This window comes from Pan paniscus, chromosome 7, assembly GCF_029289425.2.
Source record: "Pan paniscus chromosome 7, NHGRI_mPanPan1-v2.0_pri, whole genome shotgun sequence".
Lineage (NCBI taxonomy): Eukaryota > Metazoa > Chordata > Mammalia > Primates > Hominidae > Pan > Pan paniscus.
In genome coordinates this window covers 156,103,931-156,130,200 of record NC_073256.2, presented here as the reverse complement: position 1 = coordinate 156,130,200, position 26,270 = coordinate 156,103,931, and the positions used below count along the sequence as shown (strand labels likewise).

The 26,270-nt window shown below is 46.2% G+C and overlaps 1 protein-coding gene across 1 annotated transcript in view; it reads left to right on the top strand.

Annotated features, from left to right (window-relative positions):
• Positions 1–26,270, top strand: part of COL22A1 (collagen type XXII alpha 1 chain) — a 326,388-nt gene that overhangs the window by 160,721 nt on the left and 139,397 nt on the right. The window contains exons 22-23 of the mRNA XM_008972890.2: positions 2,986–3,039; positions 16,576–16,629. Coding sequence (XP_008971138.2) covers positions 2,986–3,039; positions 16,576–16,629 — 108 coding nt within the window. The remainder of the gene's footprint in view (positions 1–2,985; positions 3,040–16,575; positions 16,630–26,270) is intronic.

Sequence of the window (26,270 nt, the reverse complement as noted above, 5' to 3'; positions counted from 1 at the left end):
TGAACATAGATCAGATTTATTTTAAGCTATTGAGGCCCACTCTTTATGAGGATATATTTATATGTTCTTGCTGGGGTAAAACTAGAAGAAACTTAAGGGATGTTTAATTCTAGGAAAATTAGAACAATTTTATATCAAAGATTTTGGATCAGAAAATCTAACTTATGTCTCTGTGACCTCTCCAGGTTCGGTTTCCAGAGCTGCCCACAATTGTTGTAACTGTTGAGAGATTTAAACTAGATAATGCAGAGAATGCAGTGTGTTCCAATATTTACCTTTCTATGCATACCTACATGTATATTTCAGATCTATTATTGGCAAGTATTGAAGGTCTATACTATATATGTTTTCTTGTGCAAATATATGCATATTAAGTCTGCAAGGGTGAAGATGTTATTTTTCATCTTTTACCAATGAAAACATTAGTGCAGAGACATTGAGTGGTTTGCACAAAGTCACATAGCTCTTGAGAAGCAGAACTGAACTTGAACCTAGATCTGACTGTGCAGCCTCTGCTGTTTTCACCACGGAGTATACAATCCTTCCTCTGAGCTCCGTAAAGGGGAATTACTTTACTTCATGGTCCCCGTTACAGAAGAAGAAGCTAAAGATAGCTAGCTGTGCTTAATCATGAGGCAAACTTCTTGGCCTCTTCCTGAGATGAAAATATATGGGTAGTCCTCACCCTTTACCTAGATTTTGTTACAGTAAATGAGGGAGGGAGAGAAGGAAGAAACCTCAAATGTTTGTGACCACCTACCTTATATCAAGCAAAATACTAAGGCTGAAGATATAGGGATGAAATAACACATGAGGCACCCTCAGAGTCTGAAGAAGCAGCTATGTGAAAAAAGAAATAACTGCAAGTAAACATTTGCAATTTCTAGATGATGAATTGGAATCCCCTGCCCGTACCATTTCTAGGGTCCATTAGACAGGACATGCGGATGGTCTTGAATCTACCTACTTTCAAAATTCAGGATATCTTAGCCTGATGCCCGACGGGGTTCCCCGTGGTTCTGAAGATGTCTTCTAGCCTAGACAGAATGGGATTTAGTACAATACATGATGTTAGTGATAAGATTCCCTTCGGAGTGTTCAAAAAGCAAACAGCCTAACTAAAGGCCTTATTAAGAGAAGAACAGTAATGAGAGGCCCAAGACTATAAGATTCTTCAGTCGAGGACCAACATCTCTCCCGTCTCTCAATCCACAGGGTTTATCACATGGTGGGAACTTAACACACGCTTGTAGAGCTAGCCCTGCGGCAGGTGTTCAAGAGGGCTACTAAAGTGAACCAGACTGCAGCATGAGCTACAGAAATAGGGTCATGGAAGGTACTTGGGATTAGGAACCAGAGCACCTGATTTCATGGCCCAATTTGTCCACCAAGTAATCTTGTGGCTTTGGTGACATTGCTTAATCTCCGATCCTCATTCGATTCACCCCTAACTTGGAAATCTACCGCAGCAGCATCTTCTCCTATGTAAACATACTACGAGGTTAAATGAGCTGCTCTCTGAGGCAGAGCGCCATGGAGCCTGACTGAGCCCAATGCTGATATCAACTGTCACTTCTCTCTGCTTTTGAATCCGCAGCAGCACCTAGCTCGGGGCCTTCTGCAGAGCAGTTACTTTCTAAATATTCATTGGGTTGAATTGAATTGAGAAGCTGGCTTCAGTGACTTCTGTCGAGAATGGAAAATTTTGAGTTTGTGTTCAGCAATCCCAGAGAGAGGAAAATATATCCCATTCTCGAAATGGAAACAGTGTTCAGCATTCTGCATCCAAATGCTGGCATCTTTCATCCATTCCCTAAGATGAAACAGGCTTTGATAGTTTTACCAATGTCTCGTGGAGTCACTAAAGGGCCAGAGATGAAGGGCCAGAGATGTAGATCAATGCCAGCCATTTCTTGACGCTTAAAAATCTCATGCCTTTAGGGCCTTCTCTTTCTGTGTGTCCTGAGCTCAACAGAATCTCCTTGTTAGGAAGAGAGATCCACACCTTTAATTACTGCAGTTTGTCCATTGATTTATTCATTTACATGGCGTTATTAAGAGAAAGGACCTTTGATGTAAATGCAGCTTGGTCACGTACAGTTACGCAAAATTTAGCAGCAGTAGCTATTAGTATGATAATTATGAAAATAATATTTATCGAAGATGTGGAAATTGAAATGCAGAGAGGGCATTTCTGGCCAAATTCACACAGAAGTGGTGATAGAGTCACAGCTTAAGCTTAGGGTTTCAGTTTCCCACTCACATGGTATGCCTCATTCTGTGGTATAAATCAGGGTGCTGTCAGGGGACCTGGGTGCTGTGCCCCAGCTTTAGAACCCATTCATAACTGCTCAGTAGGTGGTTGTATCATCCCCACTTCAGAGATGAGATAACCGAGGTTTAACGGCACCAAGGGACTTGCCTGAGCTCATGAGGCAGAATCGAGGCAGGACGAGGGGGCAGGATTCGAATGAGGTCAGTATGACCCCTCCCTGCACCAGTGTTCCTTGGTTAATAGATATTGATCTTTCCTAGGCAGTTCCATTCATTTGTCCAGACTATTATGTTTTGCATATCACTGTTGCCTGAGAGTCAGATAGTCTATGCCAGTTCTTTCTGAGCCAGCAGGCTGCAGGGAAAGGGCACTGGGCTTAGAATCAAAGACACTTAGGTTCCAGACAATTCGCTTCTGTGTGCTTTGTGCAAACCACTAAAGCAAGCTGTTGGATGCTTACAGTACTCAGTATAAAGTACGAACTAGGTTTCTTACATCCTGACTGCTCAACATACTTAATCAGATCTGATAGACGTACATGTTTTAAAGTGTTATAGGTTTGAGAGAATGGGACCTCCGAATTTCCCCATCAGAATGGGATGGTATTACACTATTCAATGAGGGTGAGATTCTAAAGCCTAAGCTATGCCATTGAGCCCTGCATTTACCATTATGTTTCTCTCTCTTTTTCCTTTTTCTCCCTCCTAAAGGGTCCAATAGGCCCAGAAGGCAGGGATGGACCTCCTGGTTTGCAAGGTCTCCGAGTAAGTAAACTCTCTTTTCTTTGTGATTCCTCAGCTCACCCACACTGGTCCCCATTTTATAATGCCATGCAGAGAAGATAGACAGTGTCAGTTTCAGGGACTTGAAATGAATATTGGAAGTAGAATGAAGGGTTGGATTCAGTTCATCAAACATGGTTGAGGTTCTACTATGTGTTCTGCCTTGAGTTGGGCTTCAGGGACATGGAGATCAGTCTGTTGTCTGCCAGGAGTCATATATAGAGAGACATGAATCCATTGGGTGATCACAGCCCCAGAGCGGGGAAGCCCAGTGCTGAGGGTGTACAGAGAAGAGGCAACTGAGTGCATCTAATATATCCATGCCATTATTGAATATGATATCTCATGGTATTTAATTAATTTAATTAAGCACCTGTTTTCCTATCTAGATTGTGCACATTATTGGATATGATACCTCATGGTATTTAATTAATTTAATTAAGCACCTGTTTTCCTATCTAGATTGTGCACACCATAAGGGTATAATTTGCCAGTACGTTCAGCTCTTGAAACAATGCCATAGTTTCTGAGGAGGGCTGCAGAAGCCTGCTTGGGTTGTACCCCTATCCCCTCCGATGCTCCCACAGCAAACTGGACTGAAAGCCAGACTCAACTCTGTGTCCCCAGTTCCCAGCAAGGTACCTGGCACAGGGCAGGAAGTCAGCTCACATTTGTTGAACTGTAACCCTTAAGCTTGTACCGCCTTTTACTAGTTCACGTGGTTAACAATCTGAGGGCCACAGGCATCCACAGATGGGGCAGGTAGCTCCAGGGACCAGTGAGCTTCCTGCCTCTGGAGGTTTACACCACTGATGGGTGGGTAGGAATGGAGTCCTGGCATCTGGGAGAGGCAGCCCTCATTCCACGTATGGCCTCTCTTAGCCTGCACAATCTGTAGCTCAGTGACGTGGATAGTGCCATATATTTTGCTGTGGATTGACTTTGTCTAAGGGGGTTGCCTCCCCATCACACTTCACATCCTCAGTTCTGAAAGGGGGTGGCCTGCTCTTCTCATTCAGCACCGACTCTGACCTGTGCTTACCCACTGGTTAACTTCGATCTTTGGTTTTCAAAGAACTGTGCCTCCTATAACCCTTTTGAATTCTCAAAATTCTACAAATAATTTATTTTAAGGCTAGGTGAGATGGGGAAAGGCATCAGGAAGGTGCTCTGGGTAAGAGAGATTGTATTAGTCTGTTCTCACACTGCTGATAAACACATACCCGAGACTGGGCAATTTACAAAAGGAAGAGGTTTAATGGACTTACAGTTCCACATGGCTGGGGAGGTCCCACAATCATGGCAGAAGGCAAGGAGGAGCAAGTTACGTCTTACATGGGTGGCAGCAGGCAAAGAGGGAGCTTGTGTAGGGAAACTCCTGTTTTTAAAACCATCAGCTCTTCTGAGGCTCATTTACTATCATGAGAACAGCATGGGAAAGACCTTCCCCCATAATTCAATCACCTCCCACCAGGTTCCTCCCACAGTGTGTGGGAACTGTGGGAGTTACAATTCAAGATGAGATTTGGGTGGGGACACAGCCAAACTGTATCAGAGATTCACTCGCCCCCACTTCCCATTCAGCATCCCCACCCCTGGCTCAGTTTCCCTGTCAGTCAAGTGAGGCAGTCAGGTGGGTCAAAGCCAGGTGTCTCCCTCCTCCGTAGAGTGGAAGGATCCTGGACTTCAGAACAAGATGCACCTGGGATTGAAGTGCTGCTCCACTTCTCAGCAGCTGTGTGACCCTTGCAAGTTACCTGGTCTCTCCAGGCTGGTTTACTTCTTGCTACAGTGGGGAAGGTGTCACCATCAGCTGTGTTGTTAGGAGAAAAAGTGCTCAGTAAGGGACTTGGCCCTGGTTGGGCAGCATGATGTGACAGCTGACATGGCTGTCATTCTCTCAGCATGCTCCCGCACATGCTCCTGCACAGTCTTAAGAGAAAACAACAATCTTTGTACATTTATGTAATTAATGTGTATGTGAAGCTTTTTTCATTTTGCATCGAACTTGGGCAATTGTTATTTTTCCAAAGTAGAGTTAGATGATGGGTGGAACTGTTTATATAAAGATGACTGTGAAGGTTTTTAAAATCTACATCTTTATCTAATTTACTCTTGTTAAGGCAAGGAGGGAACATCTTGCCCAGAGCTCACTCATCAGGCTCATACCTTCTGTATTAGTTCATTTTCATGCTGCTGATAAAGACATACCCAAGACTGTGTAATTTATAAAGGAAAAGAGAGTTAATGGACTCACAGTTCCATGGGGCTAGGGAGGCCTCACAATCATAGCCAAAGGTGAATGGACTCACAGTTTTGTGTGTCTGGGGAGGTCTCACAATCATGGTAGAAGGTGAAAGACATGCCTTACATGGCAGCAGGCAAGGAGAGAATGAGAACCAAGTGAAAGGGGTTTCCCTTGTAAAACCATGAAATCTTGTGAGACTTATTCACTACCACAAGAATAGTGTGGGGGAAACTGCCCCCATGATTCAATGATCTCCCACCAGGTCCCTCTCACAACACGTGGGAATTATGGGAGTCAAGATGAGATTTGGGTGGGGACACAGCCAAACCATATCACCTTCTTAGATACAACTTCTTTAAACCTGCTGGTTGTGCTTCCCAGGGTGACTGTTGTCATCTTCAGACACACTTTTTACCCTTCTGAGCAATACCAGCCACCCATGCAATGGTGCTTGGCCTGATCTGAGCTTAACACAACCCACAGGCCTTGGAAATTGGGCAATGCACTTGGTCTGGAGATTTGAGGAATAAAACAAGGAGATCCAGAGAAGCAAACAGGGTGAAGGGTTGGGGTGCAGTGATGATGGGCAGGGGTAGGATATGGTGTTTATTGAGCTCCAATTACATGGCAGCTCCCATAACAGCCCTGCCATCCCCACTTCTGCAGATGAAGGACAGGCTCTGATACAGCACAGCCACCAGTGGCCCCTCAGGGATTCGCACGTGCGGCTGTGCGTCCCCAAAGTCTGACTTCTCATTTTCTCCCTTCTTTCTTTCCATGTGTCAGTCTGTCAGAAAGCTCATGTTGACTTCTTGTGATGCACAGACACTCTGCTAAATGCTTTGGGATTTTCTGAAAACATTAAGGTCTCAGCTACCAGGAGCTCACAGGTCAGCTAAGGAGCTCAGTGCATATAAACAGATGACCTCAATGGAGACTGAGGAAGACTACACATGTTCAGAGGATAGAGGGAGATCTCAGCTTGAGGGAGGCCACTGAGAGGAGCCGGGGGGCTGGAAACGGGCACATGCAAGGGAAAAGGTGATGTTTGAGGTGGCCTTGCAGGAGTGAGTGAGTTTTCCATGGGAGTCAATGGGAGCATTGAAATCAGTGTTTTGGATATGGGAAGTGCCCCCTTGAGAAGGCATCCTGCCTCTGCACACTTGCTTGTGCCCATCAGCTTTGACCTGGACTTCTTCCTCTTCAGTTTGGAAACTCATTGGTGTGGTTAAAATAGCTGCAGACATGGCTTCTAGTTCAGGCTCTGCTGGCATCTTATTGGGGACTCTCAACCAGTCTCTCTTTTCTTCCTCTTGTGTTCCCTTTTCCAATTTTTTTCCTATTTTTCTTTTACTTGCTTTTATTCCCTCCTGCCCCTTTTCTTCTCACCTTTCCTTCCACAAATTCATCCATTCAACAAACATTTCTTCTTCTGTATCTACTGGGTACCAGGCATTGTTGTAGGCAAGTGAGTAGTTCAGGAAGAAGGAAGCTCCTGCCTTCATGCTGTTTATATTCTGGCAGGCCGGGGGAAAGAGATGAAATAGCATGTAAGCAGGTGATGCAGGAAGGCCCCATGAAGACAATTTTCCTTGAACAGGCTCTCCAGAGGTGAGGACATTGGCCAAACTGATAGCTGGGGAAGAGCCTGACAGGCAGAGGTCCTGGGGCAGGCGCAGGTGTGGAGTGGTGGAGCCCAGAGGTCCATGTGGCTGGACCCAGCAAGGGGCCTGGCAGGAGACGAGCTTCCTTTCAGGCCTTGTGGGTCATTATAAGGACTTTGGCTTTTACTGCGAGTAACCAATGGAGCTTTTCCATGTTTTCAAAAAATGTTTTATGATGAAAAACAAGTTTATGATGAAAAAAATGTTTTATGATGAAAGATCATACACAAAAGTAGAAAGGACAGTAAAATGAACCTTCATATACCCTAAATGCACTCAACATTTATAAGTTATTGAAAAACTTCTTTTCTATATACCAACACTCCTACCCACCACTGAATTCACTGAAAGCAAGTCCTAAAATCATCACATCATGTTGTTTCTAAATATTTCAGTATGTTGTCTCCAAAAGAGAAGGAATTTTAAGAGACACAGAACCATAATACCATTATTTTACCTAAATCTATGAACACTGCTTCTTGAAGCTGCATCAAATAATGTCAGGTTCCAGATGGGCCTATCTCATACATTTCTGGTCGTGGTTGCTCATTCTGGGGTTTTGAGGGTCGCAGTGGCAGGGCCCGGGTTGCACCCTAAACACATTCATGTGTCTTATTGCATTGAGAACAGACTGCAGGAAGGAGGCCAGTTAGAAGGCTCCCACGGTGATCCACTGAGAAAAGGCAGGGGCTGGGCAGAGCACAGGGCTTCTGAGCACCCATCCTGGTTCAGGTCGGATGCCAGGTGGAGGGCATGCTGAGGAAAGGGCAGAAGTCATGCTCTGAAAGGCCCAGCGTCTAGCAGAGGAGAGTCAACTAAGAGTGACAAGGCAGGATGGTGGGAGCATTAGCACAGGGTGCAGAGCAACACAGAGGATGGCTCCCCGCTTGTCTTGCTTCCTCTAGTGAATCAAGGATGATGAGCAAGTGGGTTTTGGGGGGCCCATGGCCTTTCAGTCATCAAAGGTGATTCCCTGATTCAGGTTGTGTTCTGTCCTTTGGATATTGCTAGCTCAGTGCCTGCATCTATGGAGAAAAAGGGAGTAGAAACAAATTGTAATGTTGTGGGCTTGGAAGCAGCTTCCTGTTCAGTCGCTCTCTAGCTGAGTCAGGAAAATGCGAGACAAAATGACTTATTCAAAAAATTATCTCTCTCCTTCCCTTGCCATGACCTGTCATTTCCTCCTCATCAACTTCAATTGAAACATCACTCAGAAGAGCTCCTGGGCATCACTGCACATGCTCAGGCTGTGCAAGGGAAGAGACGAGGCTGACGGCTGACAGCAAGCTGGAACCTGGGCATGGAGAGACAGACACTAAACACGGGTTGGGGGGCAACAGAACCCAGGCCCTTTATTTTAGAGATTAGCAACAGGCAGACAGGATAATCCTCGGCAAAGTAAATGCATTCATTTTGGACAAAGCTGGTATGTTTCCACATTGACATGGTAAAAGGGAGAATTGAGAGCGAGGCACGCTCCACGCCATCCCCGGAGCTGCAGGAGATGCCCGCCCACCTGCCCGCCTGCCTGCCTGCCTGCTGGAGGGCGGTAGCAGTCACCAGGCAGAGAGATAGGGAAGGACTGCATTTCTCTTTCCAAGGCTTTAATTTCCTGCCTGTTGTCTGAGCTGGGCATTAAGGAGGTTGATCAGGGAGCACTGTCACCTAGTTGAAATGAGAGATGCTGCAGTTGCGTCTGAATCCTGAATGCTTTGGCGGAAGAACCAGCCTGGCTCAAGGCCACTGCAGCAGTGGGACCTTTCAGAGCTTCCAGGAGGCTCACTTTTCCAATAAAAAAATTGTCATGCCCGAATCATCCACCTCAAAATGGCTGTCACTGTTAGTCTCACACCATCCCATTTTAATTTTCTGCAGATTTATCTGATATTTTTCTTATTTGAGAATTTGTTTTTGTTTTCTTTAATAGAATGTAAGACTATGAGAGGAAGGACTTTTTCTTATTTATTTTTATAACCACAGTAATGAGAAGAGTCCCTCACACCTGTAAAACACATATTTTATGGACACATAACATAGTTATAAATACAATACGAATATGCCTATAAAATATGCATAAATAGATAATGGCATTAATTAAATAGGTAATGACATTAATATAATCTCATACAGTTAAGAAACATAAGTGAATGATTAGAAGAGGACAAGATTCAGAACTGGGTGCCTGGTCACCTGGGTTCTCACCTTCCACAGGGGATGCCTCATTTTGGAGAAGAGAATGTGGTCCCTTCTTACACCCTGCCTTGCTCTGTAGCACTGAGTCTCAGCTGAAATCGCCTAGACATCATCTTTCATCTTCTCTGGAAGATTTAAAAAAAAGAAAAGAAAAGTTGGTAAAAAAAAAAATTGTATATTGTGACACATTTCAACAAAATGTAAAATTTGGAATGTCTATAGAAGCATTGTGGCAGCAGGGATCTTTGAGACTCACAGTGAGACATATATCCAGAAACGTGAATGACCTTCTCAAGGTCACTTAGATCTTGGTCATTGCTCTTCCCACAGCGAGTGACCTCTTTGGTTCATCTGATCATTTTCTCAGTATCTTCTGGTTTCTCTTCCCTGTCATCAATAGATGAAGACTGGAGAGGTGATCTTATCCAGCAAGGTGTCCCCTCTTACAAAGACGGCAGTGCTCCCTACCCATCTCACTGTGTTCTTGACTGTCATTTACTTTAAGAACGCATTTTAAAAATGGAATCTCTCTTTATAGATGTATAGCTAGGAGAAGGGAGAAAGGAAATAACATTGATTGAATAGTCACTGCATAGCAGGCACTTCCCTAGGGAACTGTTTGCACCCATGATTCTCATTTAATTCCCACAAGGACTCTCTGAGGTATGGCGGCTTTAATCCCATTCTACTAATTAGGATTCTAAGACTTAAAGGTATACATCAAATTACTGAGTGTCACCCAGGCTGTAGGTAGTGAGGGTACTTATACCTGGGGCATGAGATCTGCCTGGCTCCGAATTCTCCACCCTCTTTGCTTCAATATTGTGAGTATGAGTGTGTGTGTGTGTGTGTGTGTGTTGTGTGTGTGTGTGTATCCATGTGCATGTCAGAATTCTAACATGGAAGTTAACTGTCCTTGCTGTGCATGCTTTGAATAGATCTAGGACCCTCAATACCTGACCATACCTGTCCGATAGGATGCACTGGGCACACATCAACTTAATCCCTGGCTTTCGCTTGGAACCAAGGGTCTCATTATTGTTGCAGGTTATCTGGCCCACCAGCTCTGATTTCTAGTAGATTTGAGGAAGGACACATGGCCAGTCTTTTTTTGCAGTGGCAGCCTAGGTTGAATTCGTTTTCCTTTTTCATTCTAAAATCTTTTTCCTGGCTTTTCCTGCTCTACCAGGTGTTAACAGTGTTGTTTGGATCCTAGGCTACTGTTTGATTCATTTCATGGCATGAAGCCAGGGTTTATATCAGGACACCCTGGGTTTTCCCTGCGCACCTGGTTTCAGCTCTAACCAGTAGAAAATAATCATGTTTGACATTCTGAGGCCTGGAGAACAGGAACTGAGCAGAAGACCATACGGCACATATTAGAATCAGTTGCACAAGCAATCCTTTTATCTGTTAATGGCCCCTCAGATGACTGTGTTAACTCATCCTGGCTGGGAGAGAATTGCTGTTCTGAATTTATAGGCTTCCTTCCTCTCCATGGGCAGACAGGCAACCTTGGAAATACCAGTTCTGCTCAGCATCTTGGCATTCAGAATGGCTTGAAAAATCTGCCCTCTTGATAAATTACAAACACTTAATCCAGATATTGTGCTGGGTAGCAATTTAAAAGAGAAGAAAAGAAAAATGACAAGAAACAGGCCTATCGTTAGTAAAACAGCTCTTTATTGCTACAAAATTTATTTTTTCTAGCACTTCTCAAATCTCTGAAACCAGTTATGGGACAAAACTGCAGAGATTACATAGCCACTGCTACATCTACCTTTACTAGAGTTGCCACTATCACCACTGCCACCAATAATGTTAGCATCATCACCATCACCATCACCACGATCACCACCATCACTATCACCATCATTACCACCAAAACCATCAACTCCACCATCACCATCATGATCACTACCACCATCACCATCAACTCCACCATCACAATCACTACTACCATCATCAACTCTACCATCATCACCACCATCAACTCCACCATCACCATCACAATCACTACTACCATCATCAACTCTACCATCACAATCACTACTACCATCATCATCAACTCTACCATCACAATCACTACTACCATCATCATCAACTCCACCATCACCATCACCATCAACTCCACCATCACCATTGCAATCACTACCACCATCACCATCAACTCCACCATCACAATCACTACTACCATCATCATCAACTCTACCGTCATCATCACCAACTCCACCATCACCATCGTGATCACTACCACCATCACCATGAACTCCACCATCACCATCACAATCACTACCACCATCACCCTCATCAACTCCACCATCACCATCAACTCCACCATCATCATCACTATCACTACCACCATCACCCTCATCAACTCCACCATCACAATCACTACTACCATCATCATCAACTCTACCATCACCATCACCATCAACTCCACCATCACCATCACAATCACTACCACCATCATCATCAACTCTACCATCACCATCACCATCAACTCCACCATCACCATCACAATCACTACCACCATCATCATCAACTCTACCATCATCATCACCATCAACTCCACCATCACCATCACGATCACTAGCACCATCACCATCAACTCCACCATCACCATCATGATCACTACCACCATCACCATCAACTCCACCATCACCATCACTACTATCGTCACCATCACCACCATCATCACCATCACCATCAACTCCACCATCACCATCACGATCGCTACTACCATCATCAACTTTACCATCACCATCACCATCAACTCCACCATCATCACAATCACTACCACCATCACCATCAACTCCACCATCACCATCACCATGGCTACTATCATCACCATCACCACCATCATCACCATCACCATAAACTCTACCATCACCATCACCATCAACTCTACCATCACCATCACCATCAACTCCACCATCACCATCACTATCAACTCTACCATCACCATCACCATCACTACTATCATCACCATCACCACCATCATCACCATCACCATCACTACTATCATCACCATCACCACTATCATCACCATCACCACCATCATCACCATCACCATCAACTCCATCACTACCATAACCATTAATGCCATCATCATCAATGCCACCACAAGACCCCATCACCGCCACCACCACCATTATTATCATCAAAATCACCAACTGCTACCATTGTCATCACCATAACCACTATTACTAAGTACTTTGTGGGCGTCATCCAATTTAAACCCTGTGGCACTGCTAGGAGGTTGAATTTTGAAACCAGATCTGTTTGACACACAGTCTATCACCCACTACAGGAACACAAAGGAGCCAGAATATGACTCTCACTATTTCTTCTTCCTCATAGTCATTATCATCTTCCTCCTCATTCTCATCACTCTCTGTTACAGTTGAGGGATGCTTTATTGTGTTTTATAAATAACTTCCTCAAATATTAAATCATTTCTTCTATTATCTTCTGAAATAATTATCATGATTATAATCTTCCACGTGGGAAAACAAAGACTCAGCAAGTTAAATGGCTTATCCTTCCAATGTACCTTAGATTTAAACTTCTTTTCCTTACAATATCATAGAGGAAAGGGGTTGGAGAAAGAACACAGAGAATTCCTTTGATTCTGCTCACTTGGAGCTTTGTACCCCACCCCGGCAATTCTAACTTGTTAGCTCTTGGGTGGCCCCAGGAAATCCATGACTCAAGTATTTGTTTCTCATCATTTGAGCTGTTGTCATTTCTGCTTAAGCTTCATGGAAGAGGTAGCACTGAACTGGGATGTGATTTTGATGGGCTGAGATGTGAAGGGAGGATTACAGACAGAGGGAGCAGCATGGCAACGTCTCAGGCATCAGAAGTCCTAAGTGGGTATTTGGGGCTGAGCTAAGCAGTCCATTTGGGCTCTTGCTTAGGAGATGATGGTGTGAACCCTGGACACCAAACTGAAAAGGTAGGTTAGAACCCCAGGAATCTCCAAATCGAACAGCTCAGATGCCTGCAGAGGTTGGCCCAGGAGGGCCTGAAGGAAGAGACTGGGCCTGGGAACAGGGTGGATTCCTGTGGCTGTGGCTACAGGAAGGAAGGCCACCTTTGAGAGGCACTGGAATGGCCCATGATGCTGGGGGTGCAGAAGGTACAGATGCCAGAGAGATGTTACCCTGAGGCTTCTCTGGATGATACCCCTTCATGGATGACCCATGAAAGACCTGCTCTGACACTTTTCTTTCTCTGGCCTCTTGCCACCTTTTTGGTTTCTTTCTCCTTGCTGAAAACCTAATGCTTATGGTGTCTGCTTCCATAGATGTGTTTCTTTGCATTTCTCTCTTGTCTACCACGCGCCTCCTACTTGCCCATACATCTGCTCTTCCAGATCAATTGATTCAACTTTCCTGGCAAAGGAACACCTCCTGAATTCATGCCTTTTACAAATCCTGTTGTCAACTTAGGTGTTCACCTTCCTGAGCATGAGTAACATTGTTACATAAGATCCTGGGGTCAGCTCAGGAAGCGGATTGCTGCTGAGACCTTGCTGCATCCCCAAATGGTGATTGTGTCACCCTGGAGAGGGAACTGATGCTTCATCCCCCGACCACGACGGCATCTTAATGAGTCATTCTGCTCAGTCATGGCCCAGACCTCTGCATCTCTTCTCTCTCATCCTTTCTTACCAACCATTAGATATTCCAATCTCTCCTTTCAGTCTTTCCTCTCAACACAGTTACATTGCTGGCTTGGATTCTAACTTCCGATGATTATTCACCAGGTCCTCCCACTGACCTTGAGGGAAAATGGTTTATTCATCTTGTAAATAACCGGTGACTCTCTATAGAATCCCTTGGAAGCAACTGGAGGGGGTGTCTGTCTAGATAGAAAATGGAAGGTGTCTGGTTTCCTTTCCCTGAGGAAGGGGAGCTGGCAACTCTTAGCTGTCTTATGATCAGCTTCCCGATGTCTGCATTAATCAGAGCTGGATCAGATGGATGGAGAAACCCAGTGCCTCCAAGGCTTGGCTGTCTTCTGAAGGTATCTGTGACCACATCTTGAATTCTACCTGGCAAGTATCAAGAAACTCATTGAGACCCAGACATTATCGCACCCTCCAGCCTGATGGGTTCACAGCTCAAAGGTGTGGATCCAGGGGCTTCTAAACCAGGCTCACTCACTCTCTCTGCTAGTCAGCAAATCTCCAAGTTGTATCTTCCCTTCCTCCCTGATATCACTTTTCTCTAACTTTTCACTGCTATCCTCAGTGCCACCATCATGGCTTGGGACTGCATAGTTCTCAAAGGGATGATTTATTCAGCCCACAAATGTCTATTGAATGTCCACTGTGTGGCAGGCACTGTCCTGAGCCTACAGTATATAGCATCAAGCAAAACCAGAGCCCGACTCCACTTTCAGGTGGCTTGTGTCCCAGTAGGGGTAGACATGCAATAAATAAGCACAAACGCCAGTGGTGCATCTGGTGAGGATCCACACTAAGGAAATTACGGCAGCGTGAGAAGACACAGTGGGACAGAGGGAGTGCTATTCTGGTGAGGCTGGCCAAAGAAGACATTCAGTTAAAGGAGCATTTCAGCAGAAACCAAATTGAATTGAAAAATTGATCTATGTGGATACCTGGGGAACAAACCCAGGCAGAAGGAAACGCCAGTGGACAGACCTTCAGTTTGGAATGCATTTGGCAGATTCAAGGTGGAGGTGGGAGGCCAGTGTGGCTGGAGGTGGGAAAAAAGTACATGGAAATGAGAAGAGGGTTGGAGGAAATGAGGTCATGGAGGGCAGGCTGGAGGTCATTAAAGTTCTGCTCTATGTGAGCTGAGAGGCATTGTAGTGTTTTGAGCAGAGGAGATGTGACATGATTTATGTTTTAATGATATCATCCTGGCTGCTTTGAGGGGAAAAGTGCAATGGCCAAGTGTGTTAAGGGAGGCACTCTTTAGAAGGCTACTGCAGTGGTTCTGGGGAGAGAGAATGGTGGGCTGGTCCAAGGCAATGTTATGGGTTATGCTGGGCAGTGAGAGAAGCAACTTGAACAGCCTTAATCCATCCTCCCTGTTGCTCCCAGGGTGTGCTTGAGTTGGAGATTCCGGGACAGTGGAGACAAGCAAGAGTCACCAAGGGGCAGAGAGAAGAGGGCCAGAGTTGCTGAATGAGAGGAGAGGACAATATCAAGTTTTACAATCTCACAGATACACTTAGAGTTATTTTGTAGAAAGCATCCCTTTTAATTCTTCAGAGCCCTGAGAAGCCGCCAATATTGGCACAGGCTTCAAGTCTGCATAGAACTGGGTGTGATCTGAACTCTGCCCCTTACTAGCTGTGCAACAAGAGAGACATGAGCTCCAAGCCTCGATTTGCACACTCATCAATGGGATGAGAACATGGGCATTCCAGGGTCCTCTTGCAGAGTAAATTAGGAAAGGATCAGGTGGGAAGAACTAGAAAGAGAGTTTGCCGTGAAATAGACACTCAAAAAAAATATAGATCTTATCAAGGTCTTATTTTACTTTCAATTCTTGATTGTAGTGCTTTTTTTTAATCAAGAAAACCACCGGGACAATGCCAAAAAGGGCTGTATTCTGTTCTTCAGATAACCTCTGTTATACAATATATGCCATTACCACATTATGTAAATTAAACTAACCAACACACACCTTACCCCTATTTAAGGAGATGGCCTCAGGTCACCCCACAACATCACCCTGCTGGATACTGAACATGTATGCACTGAAGCGTGGATTCCCACAGCAGAAGAGCAGAAACGCCCTAAGTAACCTACCTAGCCACGAGAAGGGGGTTGTTTCAATGCATCATGCCTCATTTGCACAGGGAAAACCATGCACCTGTATGAAGAATACCAGCAACTCTCCATGTGATATGGGATGTGGCTTAGATAAATTAAATGGAAACAAAGAAGCAAAGTTTAACAGATTGAATGGCATGCTGAAGTCTGTGAAGAAACGGGGGACGGGGGAGTGTGTGTGTTTGTGTGTGTGCGTGTGTAAGGCTTACCAATGCATAAAATCTCTCTGGGAAAATTAACCAGCATCTAGTAAGATTAGTTGTTTGCAAGGAAAGGAACTGAGTGGCTGAGACTGGGATTAAAAGGAGACTTTTCTTGGGTATACCTTTCTGTATCTTTTGAATATGGGGCCATGAGTTACCGAACACATTTAAGTTACAGAGCTGGGATCCCAAGCCTTACTCCTGACCTCAGAAAAAGCCTGAGTCCTTTTTCTGATCCCACGTTGTTCCTCTGTGGGGCACTCCTGTGGGACAATTGTTAATCTGAGAGGTTGAGAGTAATAAAGACCCAAATGTCCACCGAGACTCATTATTAAACCAGCTCTGGTTGACAATTGCCTGCTTGTTAATTTTAGCTTCTTCTTTTACACTCAGGGGAAGAAAGGCGACATGGGACCACCTGGAATCCCTGGATTGCTGGGGCTGCAGGTAACTACCTTTTACATTCTCTTCCATAGCAATGCTGCTTTTCTCTGATTAAATAAATGACCAGGCAGCAGCTCTCAGGTGGGCAGCCAGAATCCTGCTGGTCACCTCATCAAACTATTAAAAAGAACGGCCAGTGGGTCACGTGTCCTCCCTCCCTCCTCCTCTGCTGTCCTGTGTGGGAGCTGAATGGCCATTGTTGGCTATCCTGACGGAATTTCCATCTGGAGGCAGATGGGGGTGATAAAAGTGATGAGCAGTCCTAGGAGAAAGGGAAGTGCTGGGAGGCGAAGGGGGACCCCAGGACGAGGTGGTGGGGAAATCAGTCATGAAGAGGCTTGTCTCACCTTGGCAGACAAGGCACTGCCAGCCAGGCTGGAATGAGCGGAGGGAGGGCCTTCCCTGGGGCACAGCTCTGCAGGGACCTGGTGCACCGCAGCGCAGCGCTGGGCAGGAATGGAGCAGCATGTGGTGCCGCCGGAGCACAGGGCATGGAGCAGCAGGGGTAGGAAGATGAACCCAGTGAGAGTTGTAAGGGGATCAGCCACAGAAGCCAGAAAACCAAAAGGGCGGCCACTATCATAGGAGCTAAGAGGCCTGGGTTTGGGTCTCAGTCTGTCCTCCAAAACACTGGGACATTGGCCAAGTCCTTCCCCTGCTCAAACTGAGATGGGGCCTCAGTTTCCCCATCTGTAAAATGATGGGGTTAGGGCCCCAGTCTCAGAGGCCTCTTTCCTAGGCAGGTGCTGTTCTCGCTCCCAGGATTCTCTGCCTCCTCCTCCTTCTTCCAGCTTCTCTGGGTCTTTTAGGACTCAGTTCTGGTGTAGCTTCCTCTGTCCTCATACTTGGCCCAACTCCCACAGGCCATACTTGGCTCTGCTTCCACAGGTCCAGCTGTGCCATCCTAGTGCCGGCCATGTGGATCCTGACACCCACCCATCTAGATAGGCACCCTCAGGGTCCTTGTCCCCATGTCATAGATGAGGGGTGAGGCTCCAGGCGCAGAGGGCTTCACTCAGGGCCACCCTCTGCTAGGCAGACGCCTGGCTTCAAATCCCTTCCTCCCTGCATGACCGAGGCCCTAAACTGTCTTAGTCTTCCTTATTTTCAAATGCAGCATCACCATGGGTCCCCCACAGGGTACCACAGTGTGGACAAAACATGGCAAGCCCCTGAAGCTCTCTGCCTGGCCTTTGCAGTGTACAGAATTCCCTTCATCCTTTCTTTGACCCCCCCACCCACCAAAGCTTCACTCCTGTCCCCTGATCTGGGCCTCCCCTGGCATCAGTAAGTTCATGCTGAAGCAGGATCAGCAAGCAGAAGGCACAGAGGGAACCCAGTGCTCAGCTCTCGCCATAAAAAAGGAGGGCACACCTGAAGGTTGAGGAGAAGAGCAGTGACTATGAGAGGTGATAATGAGGTCCTGAGGCATAGCGCACACGGGGTAGACAGATGTGGCTGTCCCTGTTCTCCTGGCCTCTTTGGCACCAAGCAGGTGGGCACAAGTCACTGCTGGGCTCTTCCATTTGGTTCTCCCGGAGCTGTGGTAAAGCACCTGGCTTCAGCTCATCTGGGACTGGACAGCCCCACCTCCACACCAGATTCCCCGGGGTGGCGGTCACACTGTCCGTCCCTCGTTGGCAGGGAGGCACTCATCCCGAAAACACTGCTCACTGCACTTCAGAAGGCAGTTTTTCCTACTGGCTGACATGAAAGCACTCTAGTGAAAGATGGCACCTTGGATGCAATCTGAGACTTCATTTCTGCACCCTTCACTCAGGTCAGGATGCAGCAGGGAATAAGAATATACGATCCATCATAATTCACAGTGTTCTAAAGATTTCACATTCACTGTGGCATTTTGCTATTAATAATGAAAAATAGAGTGGGTTTTGCCTTATGTTTATTACCTTGCTTCATAGTGAGTCAACCTTGTGTATTTTAAAATTCACCATCAATGCAGCTCGATCAAATTATTTTAAGCTATAATTTTTCCCCCTACAACTCTTTGTTTGTTATCTGGGAAAAGAGATTTCGTTCTTTCATTTTTAACTTTGAAGTCATTTTCATTCAGTGAATCTTTACTGAAGGCCAGACATTGAGCTGTGTGCTATAGATATAAATATTACCAGGCTCTCATGGCAGGGAGTAGCACCCTGTAATTGTGCACCCTGATGTGTTCAGGGATCTCAGTGGTTCAGAACCAGGCAATATAGCATTTGCAGTATGTACCACCTGGTGGCCTGGATGGGGCCACTGCCTGATGGAATCGAAGCTATGTTCAGGTCAGCCACTCTTACGCTAAGAGGCCAGGTTTCTTTTTCTTCAAAGTTTAATTTTATTTTACTGTAAGTTCTGGGATGCACGTGCAGAACGTGCAGGTTTGTTACGTAGGTATGCATGTACTATGGTGGTTTGTTGCACCTATCAACCCGTCATCTAGGTTTTAAGTCCCACATGCATTAGGTATTTGTCCTAATGCTCTCCCTCCCCTTTCCCCCAACCCACTGACAGGCCCCAGTGTGTGATGTTCCCCTCCCTGTGTCCATGTGTTGTCATTGTTCAACTGCCACTTATGAGTGAGAACATGTGGTATTTGTTTTTCTGTTCCGGTGTTAGTTTGCTGAGAATGATGATTTCCAGCTTCATCCATGTCCCTACAAAGGACATGAACTCATCCTTTTTTATGTCTGCATAGTATTCCATGGTATATATGTGCTACCTTTTCTTTATCCAGTCTATCATTGATGGGCATTTGGGTTGGTTCCAAGTCTTTGCTATTGTAAATAGTGCTGCAATAAACATGCGTGTGCATGTGTCTTTACAGTAGAATGATTTATAATCCTTTGGGTATATACCCAGTAATGGGATTGCTGGGTCAAATGGTATTTCTGGTTCTAGATCCTTGAGGAATTGCCACACTGTCTTCCACAGTGGTTGAACTAATTTACACTCCCACCAACAGTGTAAAAGCATTCCTGTTTCTCCACGGCAAGAGCCTGGGTTTCTATGCATCTCAGTCATTTCCTCTAATTCACTCCTCCTGACATATCCATGTGTCTACCTTGCCTGGGCCTGGCCTCTGTTTTCTCCTGCTTACTATCATGCATTTGCTTATTCATTCATGGATTTATTCATTCAACAGTTTTTTATTAAGTACGCACTGGGTACCAAATTCAGCCCTGGGGACGTAAAATCTAAGTAGCTGCAGTCTATGCCATGAGAATTCGTACATTAATGGGCCAGAAAGAGACACAGATAGAGGAGGTGTTTTCATCTGAACCCTAAATCTCGTATTTATTCAGGCAAGGTGAGGCCAACAGATCAGGAGACGACTGTCATTGGAGACAGTTTTGCTCCTCACAGTTTCCATGGATGGGAGCGTCTATTTCCTGCAGAGCTGTCGGGGAGCAACAGAGGCAGTTTGGAGGCAGAAAGGGTGAAAGGCAAACTTGGGCAGGAGCCACTACTGGGCAAGGGCGAGGCAGGGTCAGTTGCTGAGCAGGCTTAGGATTGGACAGTTTGAATAATTTCCGCAGGCTCCAAGCTGTACGGGTGGTTTCTCACGGTCTAGTACCTGGTCCAGGGGTGATTTAGGGCAGAGAGGTAGTGTCCTGTCCCACACCACAGGGGCCTGATTGAAGAAGGTGGACTAGGGATGGGCTAATTTGCAGGTCAGAGTCCTACTCTCAAGCAAGTCCTTTGCGATCTCTAGGAATTAGCTAATCCTGGAAGGGGAAGGCCCTCCCTGCATCCACAAGGCCTCAAGATGTGAAAGCATCATCAAACAAAAGCACAGGATTAATTTGGAAGGAGAATCCACTGAGCTGAGCTTCGGAGAGGAAGTCAGGGCTCTGTGGAGGCCCAGAGCAGGATCTTGACACTGACCTGGAAAACCGAGGTTGATCCCATGGCAGCCTATCCCTGAAAGAGCAGTGGGGAGAAGTAAAGGGAAACATGTGTGTTTAGTTTCTGCTGTTGCCAAGCATTCTCTTTAGCTTTCATATATAATCGTGTCTATTCTTTATAACTGCCTGTGAGCAAAATTGCTTACCCTCATTTAAAATCTAGAGAAACCAAGCTCAGAGAGTTTAATTAGCTTTGCGTTATGGGAAGAGCCAGCACTGCCATCTTGGAGCGTGCAAAGCCCCAGGGTGGCTGGGATCCTATAAGATGCTTTTTATGCCTGTCTTTCAAAATGAAATATTCCACCTGCTAGAAAATTTTACAATAAATCTATACATCGATGATGTCCTATGTGGTGACGCCTGTATCCTGGCAGCCTTTTAGGAAAATTGGAAATCCGGTGTCTGGGCTGGCCAAGTGTTTACGCACAGGCAGTGCAGCTTGGTGCTGTGCTCAGGACAAAGTCCCTTGAATTGGTGGAAATGCAGGCAGGGGAGGGCTTGGCCCGGGAAGAGGCTGGGTGGCCGTGGGCCTGGGCCTCTGTGCAGAAACCCCTTGAAGTGGGAAGTCATAGGGTTAGTGCCACAGGGATCTACCGTCTCAGAGGAGGACTCCCAAATTATGAACTGCTTCCCCCCAAAATAAACATGTCCAAGTCACGAAGGAATTTGATTGTCATGCTAATTTATGCAAGTAATTTTCATGCATCTTCAAATTCCATCTAACTTTATAAATCCAATTGGAACTAGGTGGTTATTAGGAATAATTATTCTTTACTAATGATAATTAGGTTAATTAGTCATTCATGCATCATCATTGTAACTACTAATCATATTAAATAGTCACTGTAGTATTAGAGGGACCAAGTGTTTCTTCATTAGTAATTGGACTGGTTAATTAATAAGTGGTTAATTACTTGTTTTCATTACTAATAATGAGAACAGTCATATTTTGTTGTTAATATTTATGTCTATTGACTAATTTGTTACTCATTAATAATTAGATGATTTGGTTGTTTAGATATTTTGTTAACAATTAAATGAGAAGAAAGAAAAGTAACATTTGTGAAGTCCTCTGAGTTCTGGCCTAGTTCACACTTCTTTAATTCACACATAGTGATTTGAAGAAGGGGCCTCCAACCATTTTATGGCAGCTGGAATGAGGCTCTGAGAGAAGTCCATTGTCCAAGTCCATTGACATAGTATGAGGCCACCTGGGATTTGACCCAGGTCATCCTCAACCAAAGTCCCAGATTTTTCTTACGTAAATTTCTACCTATCTGTTCCCTGGCCCACAGGGGAAGAGTGACTTGCCCGCAGCACCTGTGAGTGCTCCTGACAGTGTCGCTTCTTGCGTTTTATTCTCGGCCTTCCTGTAGCCCCATTCTTTCTTGAAAGACTGGAAACTCTAATATTCTCATCTATAAAAGGACAATAATGTGTAGAATCTTTGGCTTTCTAGACATTTTTTGGCGGGAGAAAGTGGAGGAGAGGAAGGGAAACGGGCTTTCTAGTCCTAGAAAACCCAAATGCCATTCAAGTATTTGCAGAAAAAGATAGAAAATGAATTCAATATTGCTCTCCTATGATTTGGCAATTAGTCTTCTGGTTTCATTGGGAAACTTACCAGTGAGGTAACTCAAATGGCTGTTCTGTTTGAGGTATTGTTCAACTTGATTTCCAGAAGAAAAAAGGACATAAAATGAGGGTACTGATTTATCAGAAGGCCAAAGAAGATTGGTCCAAACTCAACAGTAGCTATTGAGCCTCACGGTAAGGTCCCCCAAGGCCATGGAAGATGCTGAAGTGCCATTATGTCATCCAAGAAAGCTGAGATGATGTGGAGCCTCTGTTACAGAGTGTTCTCTTATCTGGAAAATGCAAGAGCTTTCTGGGATCCCTCAGCCAACAGCAGCACGGGAAGACCAGCACTCTGTTTACATTCACAGTTACCCCCAGAACTCTCTCTCTCTCTCTCTCTCTCAGGCCCTGCAGACTTTTTAACTAAACACCTCAAATAGATCAAAACTGAATCCATCATGCCCCACAGCAACCCCACACACCTGCCCATTCCCCTGCAAGGCCCTCCTCTTTTGAGTATCAGGTTGTGTCCCAGTCCCAATCCAGCTGGTCACCTCATCACCACTGAGCTCTGGCTCAGATCTGCCCCTGGTCGTCTGCATCCCTCCCCCCATCACCTTCCTCCAGTGCTGGCACTGGCTGCCTTCTGCCTGCTCTCATGTTTGTCTCATGGTCTCTCATCTTGCAAGATTTCCTCCTACCATTGGCTGCTAAGGACACTAGAAATGTGTCTTTATTTATTTATTTTTTTTGAGACGGAGTTTTGCTCTTGTTGCCCAGGCTGGAGTGCAATGGTGCAATCTTGGATCACCGCAACCTCTGCCTCCCAGGTTCAAGCGATTCTCCTGCCTCAGCCTCCCTAGTAGCTGTGATTACAGGCATGCATCACCACGCCTGGCTCATTTTGTATTTTTAGTAGAGATGGGGTTTCTCCTTGTTGGCCAGGCTGGTCTTGAACTCCCGACCTCAGGTGATCTGCCCGCCTCGGCCTCCCAAAGTGCTGGGATTACAGGTGTGAGCCAATGCGCCCAGCCTAGAAATGTGTCTTTCTAAGCATAAGTCTTTTTGTGTCACTCTTTGATGCCACCTCTATTATTTTTGTGCTCCCTCGAAGACAAAGCCTTGTCTTTCTTGCCCCGGGTGTGTGTGTCTCTTCCTCCCCTCCCCCTCCCATCTAGCCATGGCTCAGCAGCTCCATCCTCCTGTGGCTTCCTTCCTCTCCTATTCCACTCCCCTCTGTTCAGGCCCTACTGAGCCCTTCCACAGCAAGCTCACCCCACTTTTCGAGATGCTCCTGATTTCTCTACCATGCCTTCCTCTGAGCTCCGTGGCCTTCGAGCACCTCTTTTGTCTCTCTGTTTTCATTCTTTTCAACAGGTATCTCATGAATTCTGCTACATGCCGGAAGCCATGGTTTTTATACAAAACAATTTTGCACAGAAAGTATTTTTGTACCTACTATATATTTTTAGAAACCCTTGCCGTAAGTCACACAGCTGCTCAAAATATAACCCTGCCTTCGATCCTAAGCCCTCTGATGCTTTTCCCGGGACACCAGAGGCCTGTGTTTTATGTGTCTTACTAGGCTGTAATTTTCTGGAGTGGAGGGCAGAGTTGTCTTAAGACCCCAGAGAGAACACAGTGGTACGTAGTAGGCGTTGGCTGGGGGAAGGAGCCCTGCCCACCGCCATACTGGGTCTCCAGGGATAACTTCTTCCAGGTGCTCCAGGATAGTGCAGGTCCTTGGCTTTAAGGATCAAAGCTGTGCCTGCCCACTGCCCCTCTCCCTTTAAAGGCATCACCCACACCCTGTCACCTGTTGACACCCTCTTCCATCCAAGGTGTGAATCTTCCCAGACCCTGAGTGCAGGGACCTGCACATGGGCAGGGAGACAGATACTGTCCAGGGGCCTTGTGGTAATATGGACAAAATCCTTGTAGGATGCCAGGCATATAGTCAGTGCTTTAGGAAATTCAGTTTTCTCCCTTCCTTTTGGGGGAGTGCCAAAGTAGAAATAGCTATCCTAGCCGTGGGCTGAAAGGCCCTCACATCCAGGTCCTCCCAGGATGCTCCTGCCCTCCTACCCCTCCCTCACCAGCCCTCCCCACAGCTGGCCTGAGGCTGTGTCAGAAACAAAGCGAGTTATGCCACAGCTGAAGTCCCAGCTTCAGCACCTGTGTGGTAATCAGGACAAGGCTGAATGTAACCCCCAAGGCGAGGCGGCTGCTCTATTTAGAGTTTCTGCCCCCACTGTGTGGCTCTCTGTGGCCATCTGAAGGCAGAGCATGGCCAAGAGACCAGGGTCCGGGGTAGGTTGGCTGCAGCTGGATCCTGAGGGCTGTTCTCTCCTGCCACCACACCTGGCGTTTCCCACTTGGACTTGTGAGCACGTCCCCTGTAAATTGGAAAAGAGGCTGGAAGCAAATCACCTCACCCTTTTTGTGATCCCTCCTGGAAGAGCTTTCCAGACTTTCAGACAGTTGCTTCCAGCTGCTTCCAGCTTCTCTCTCTCTGTAAATGGCTATGGCAGTTGCTAGGTTTAATGACTGGGTAGGCTTTCCCTCTCTTTCCGAAGTGTACAGCATCAAACAAGCAGACAGTGACTCAACCTCTACTGTGTGCATAGCATGGAACCAGTTGCTGTGGTCTTACCAGGGAGATAGACTTTGAGATCTTCAAACCCATATTTAGAGCCCTAAGTTCTAGTCTCCCTTAACATGCAGAGTCTTTTAGGAGATCTCATTGTGTTAAAGGGTGGAAAGGGGCTGTAACAGCAGGGTGAGACCCGTGTCCTTGAGTGGGGACTGTGCAGACAGTTTGCAAGGCTGGGGTACTGGGCTTGGGAGGAGAGAAGGGATCAGGGTGCTGTATCCATATATGAGCTTTATCTAATATCAGTTCATTTTCCTCCTCTGTAAATTTAATGAAAAAGCCCAGCCTCCCATGGCCAGTGGAGGGCTGGAATGAGCTGGTGTATGAAACACAGGTGGAGCATACACTGAATGGAGGTGGCCGAGCCCCTTGTCCTGCCTTTCTGGTTTTTTTCTCTCTCCTGGGTTGTGCTTCTTCCTGGGATGTTATGCTCACAGGCTCATCAGCAGTGCTAGTGGTGGTGATGGTGGAATACGGAGCTGGCCTGGACGAGTCATGCCCAAACCTGGCAGCTCATCAGAATTACCTGGTGTCTCAAAAGTCACTGACCCTTGGGGCCTGTCCCTGACCTGCTGCCTCTGAATCTGAACAAGGGTTCTGTGTACCTGCATTTGTGACAGGCCCTCCAGGTGTGTCTGCAGCAGCCAGAGATGATGGCTGTGTGACCCAAAGTGGGTCCTGACCCTCTTTGGGCCTCAGTTTTCTTCATTGTCAGACAAGGAGGTTTAATTTCCACTAGGAGACCGCTAAAGAGCCATCACCTCTAACGTGCTATGAGACTCCAAACTAGCAAGCAGCAGCAGGGCAAGGGTGTTTGCAAGGGGCAAAGGAGGAAGGCAAGCAGGGCCAGAGCGAGGGGCTGGTCAGGGGGCCGGCTTCCTGGGCTCACCTTTTTGAAAAAGCATAAAACACTCCAGAGGTCATCAGCATCCTTAGACATGTAAGGAGGGAAGGAAACTGAATTGTTCATTCAGACTGCTAACAAAGAGACTCCTGTATGCTTGGGAAGGGCCTTCGGATATGCTCTGTGGGCTTGGGGTGCTATGAGGCCCTCAAAGACCATGTTGAGGTAAAATTAGATCACCTGTCACCCCCATAACCCCAGTGCTTTGGGAGGCTGAGGCAGAGGATTGCTTGAGCCCAGGAGTTCAAGATCAGCCTGTGCAATATAGCAAGACCCTGTTTCTACAAAAAATCATAAAATTAGGCATGGTAGCACACGCCTGTAGTCTCAGCTACTCAGGAGGCTGAGGCAGGAGGATCACTTGAGCCAAGGAATTGGAGGCTGCAGTGAGCTATGATTGCACCCCTGCACTCCAGCCTGGGCAACAGAGCAAGACCCTATCTCAAAAAACAAAAACAAAAAAACATTGCCTGGAATGTGCCTCTGGAGCGTGTGGGAGCTGTGAGTGTCACTGCAGGGCTCTTGCTTTGCCGAGAGAAGTGAGGGGCCAAGCTGGAGCAGCCTGTGGAGGTAGTAAGGCTCAGCCCACGATACAGCAAGG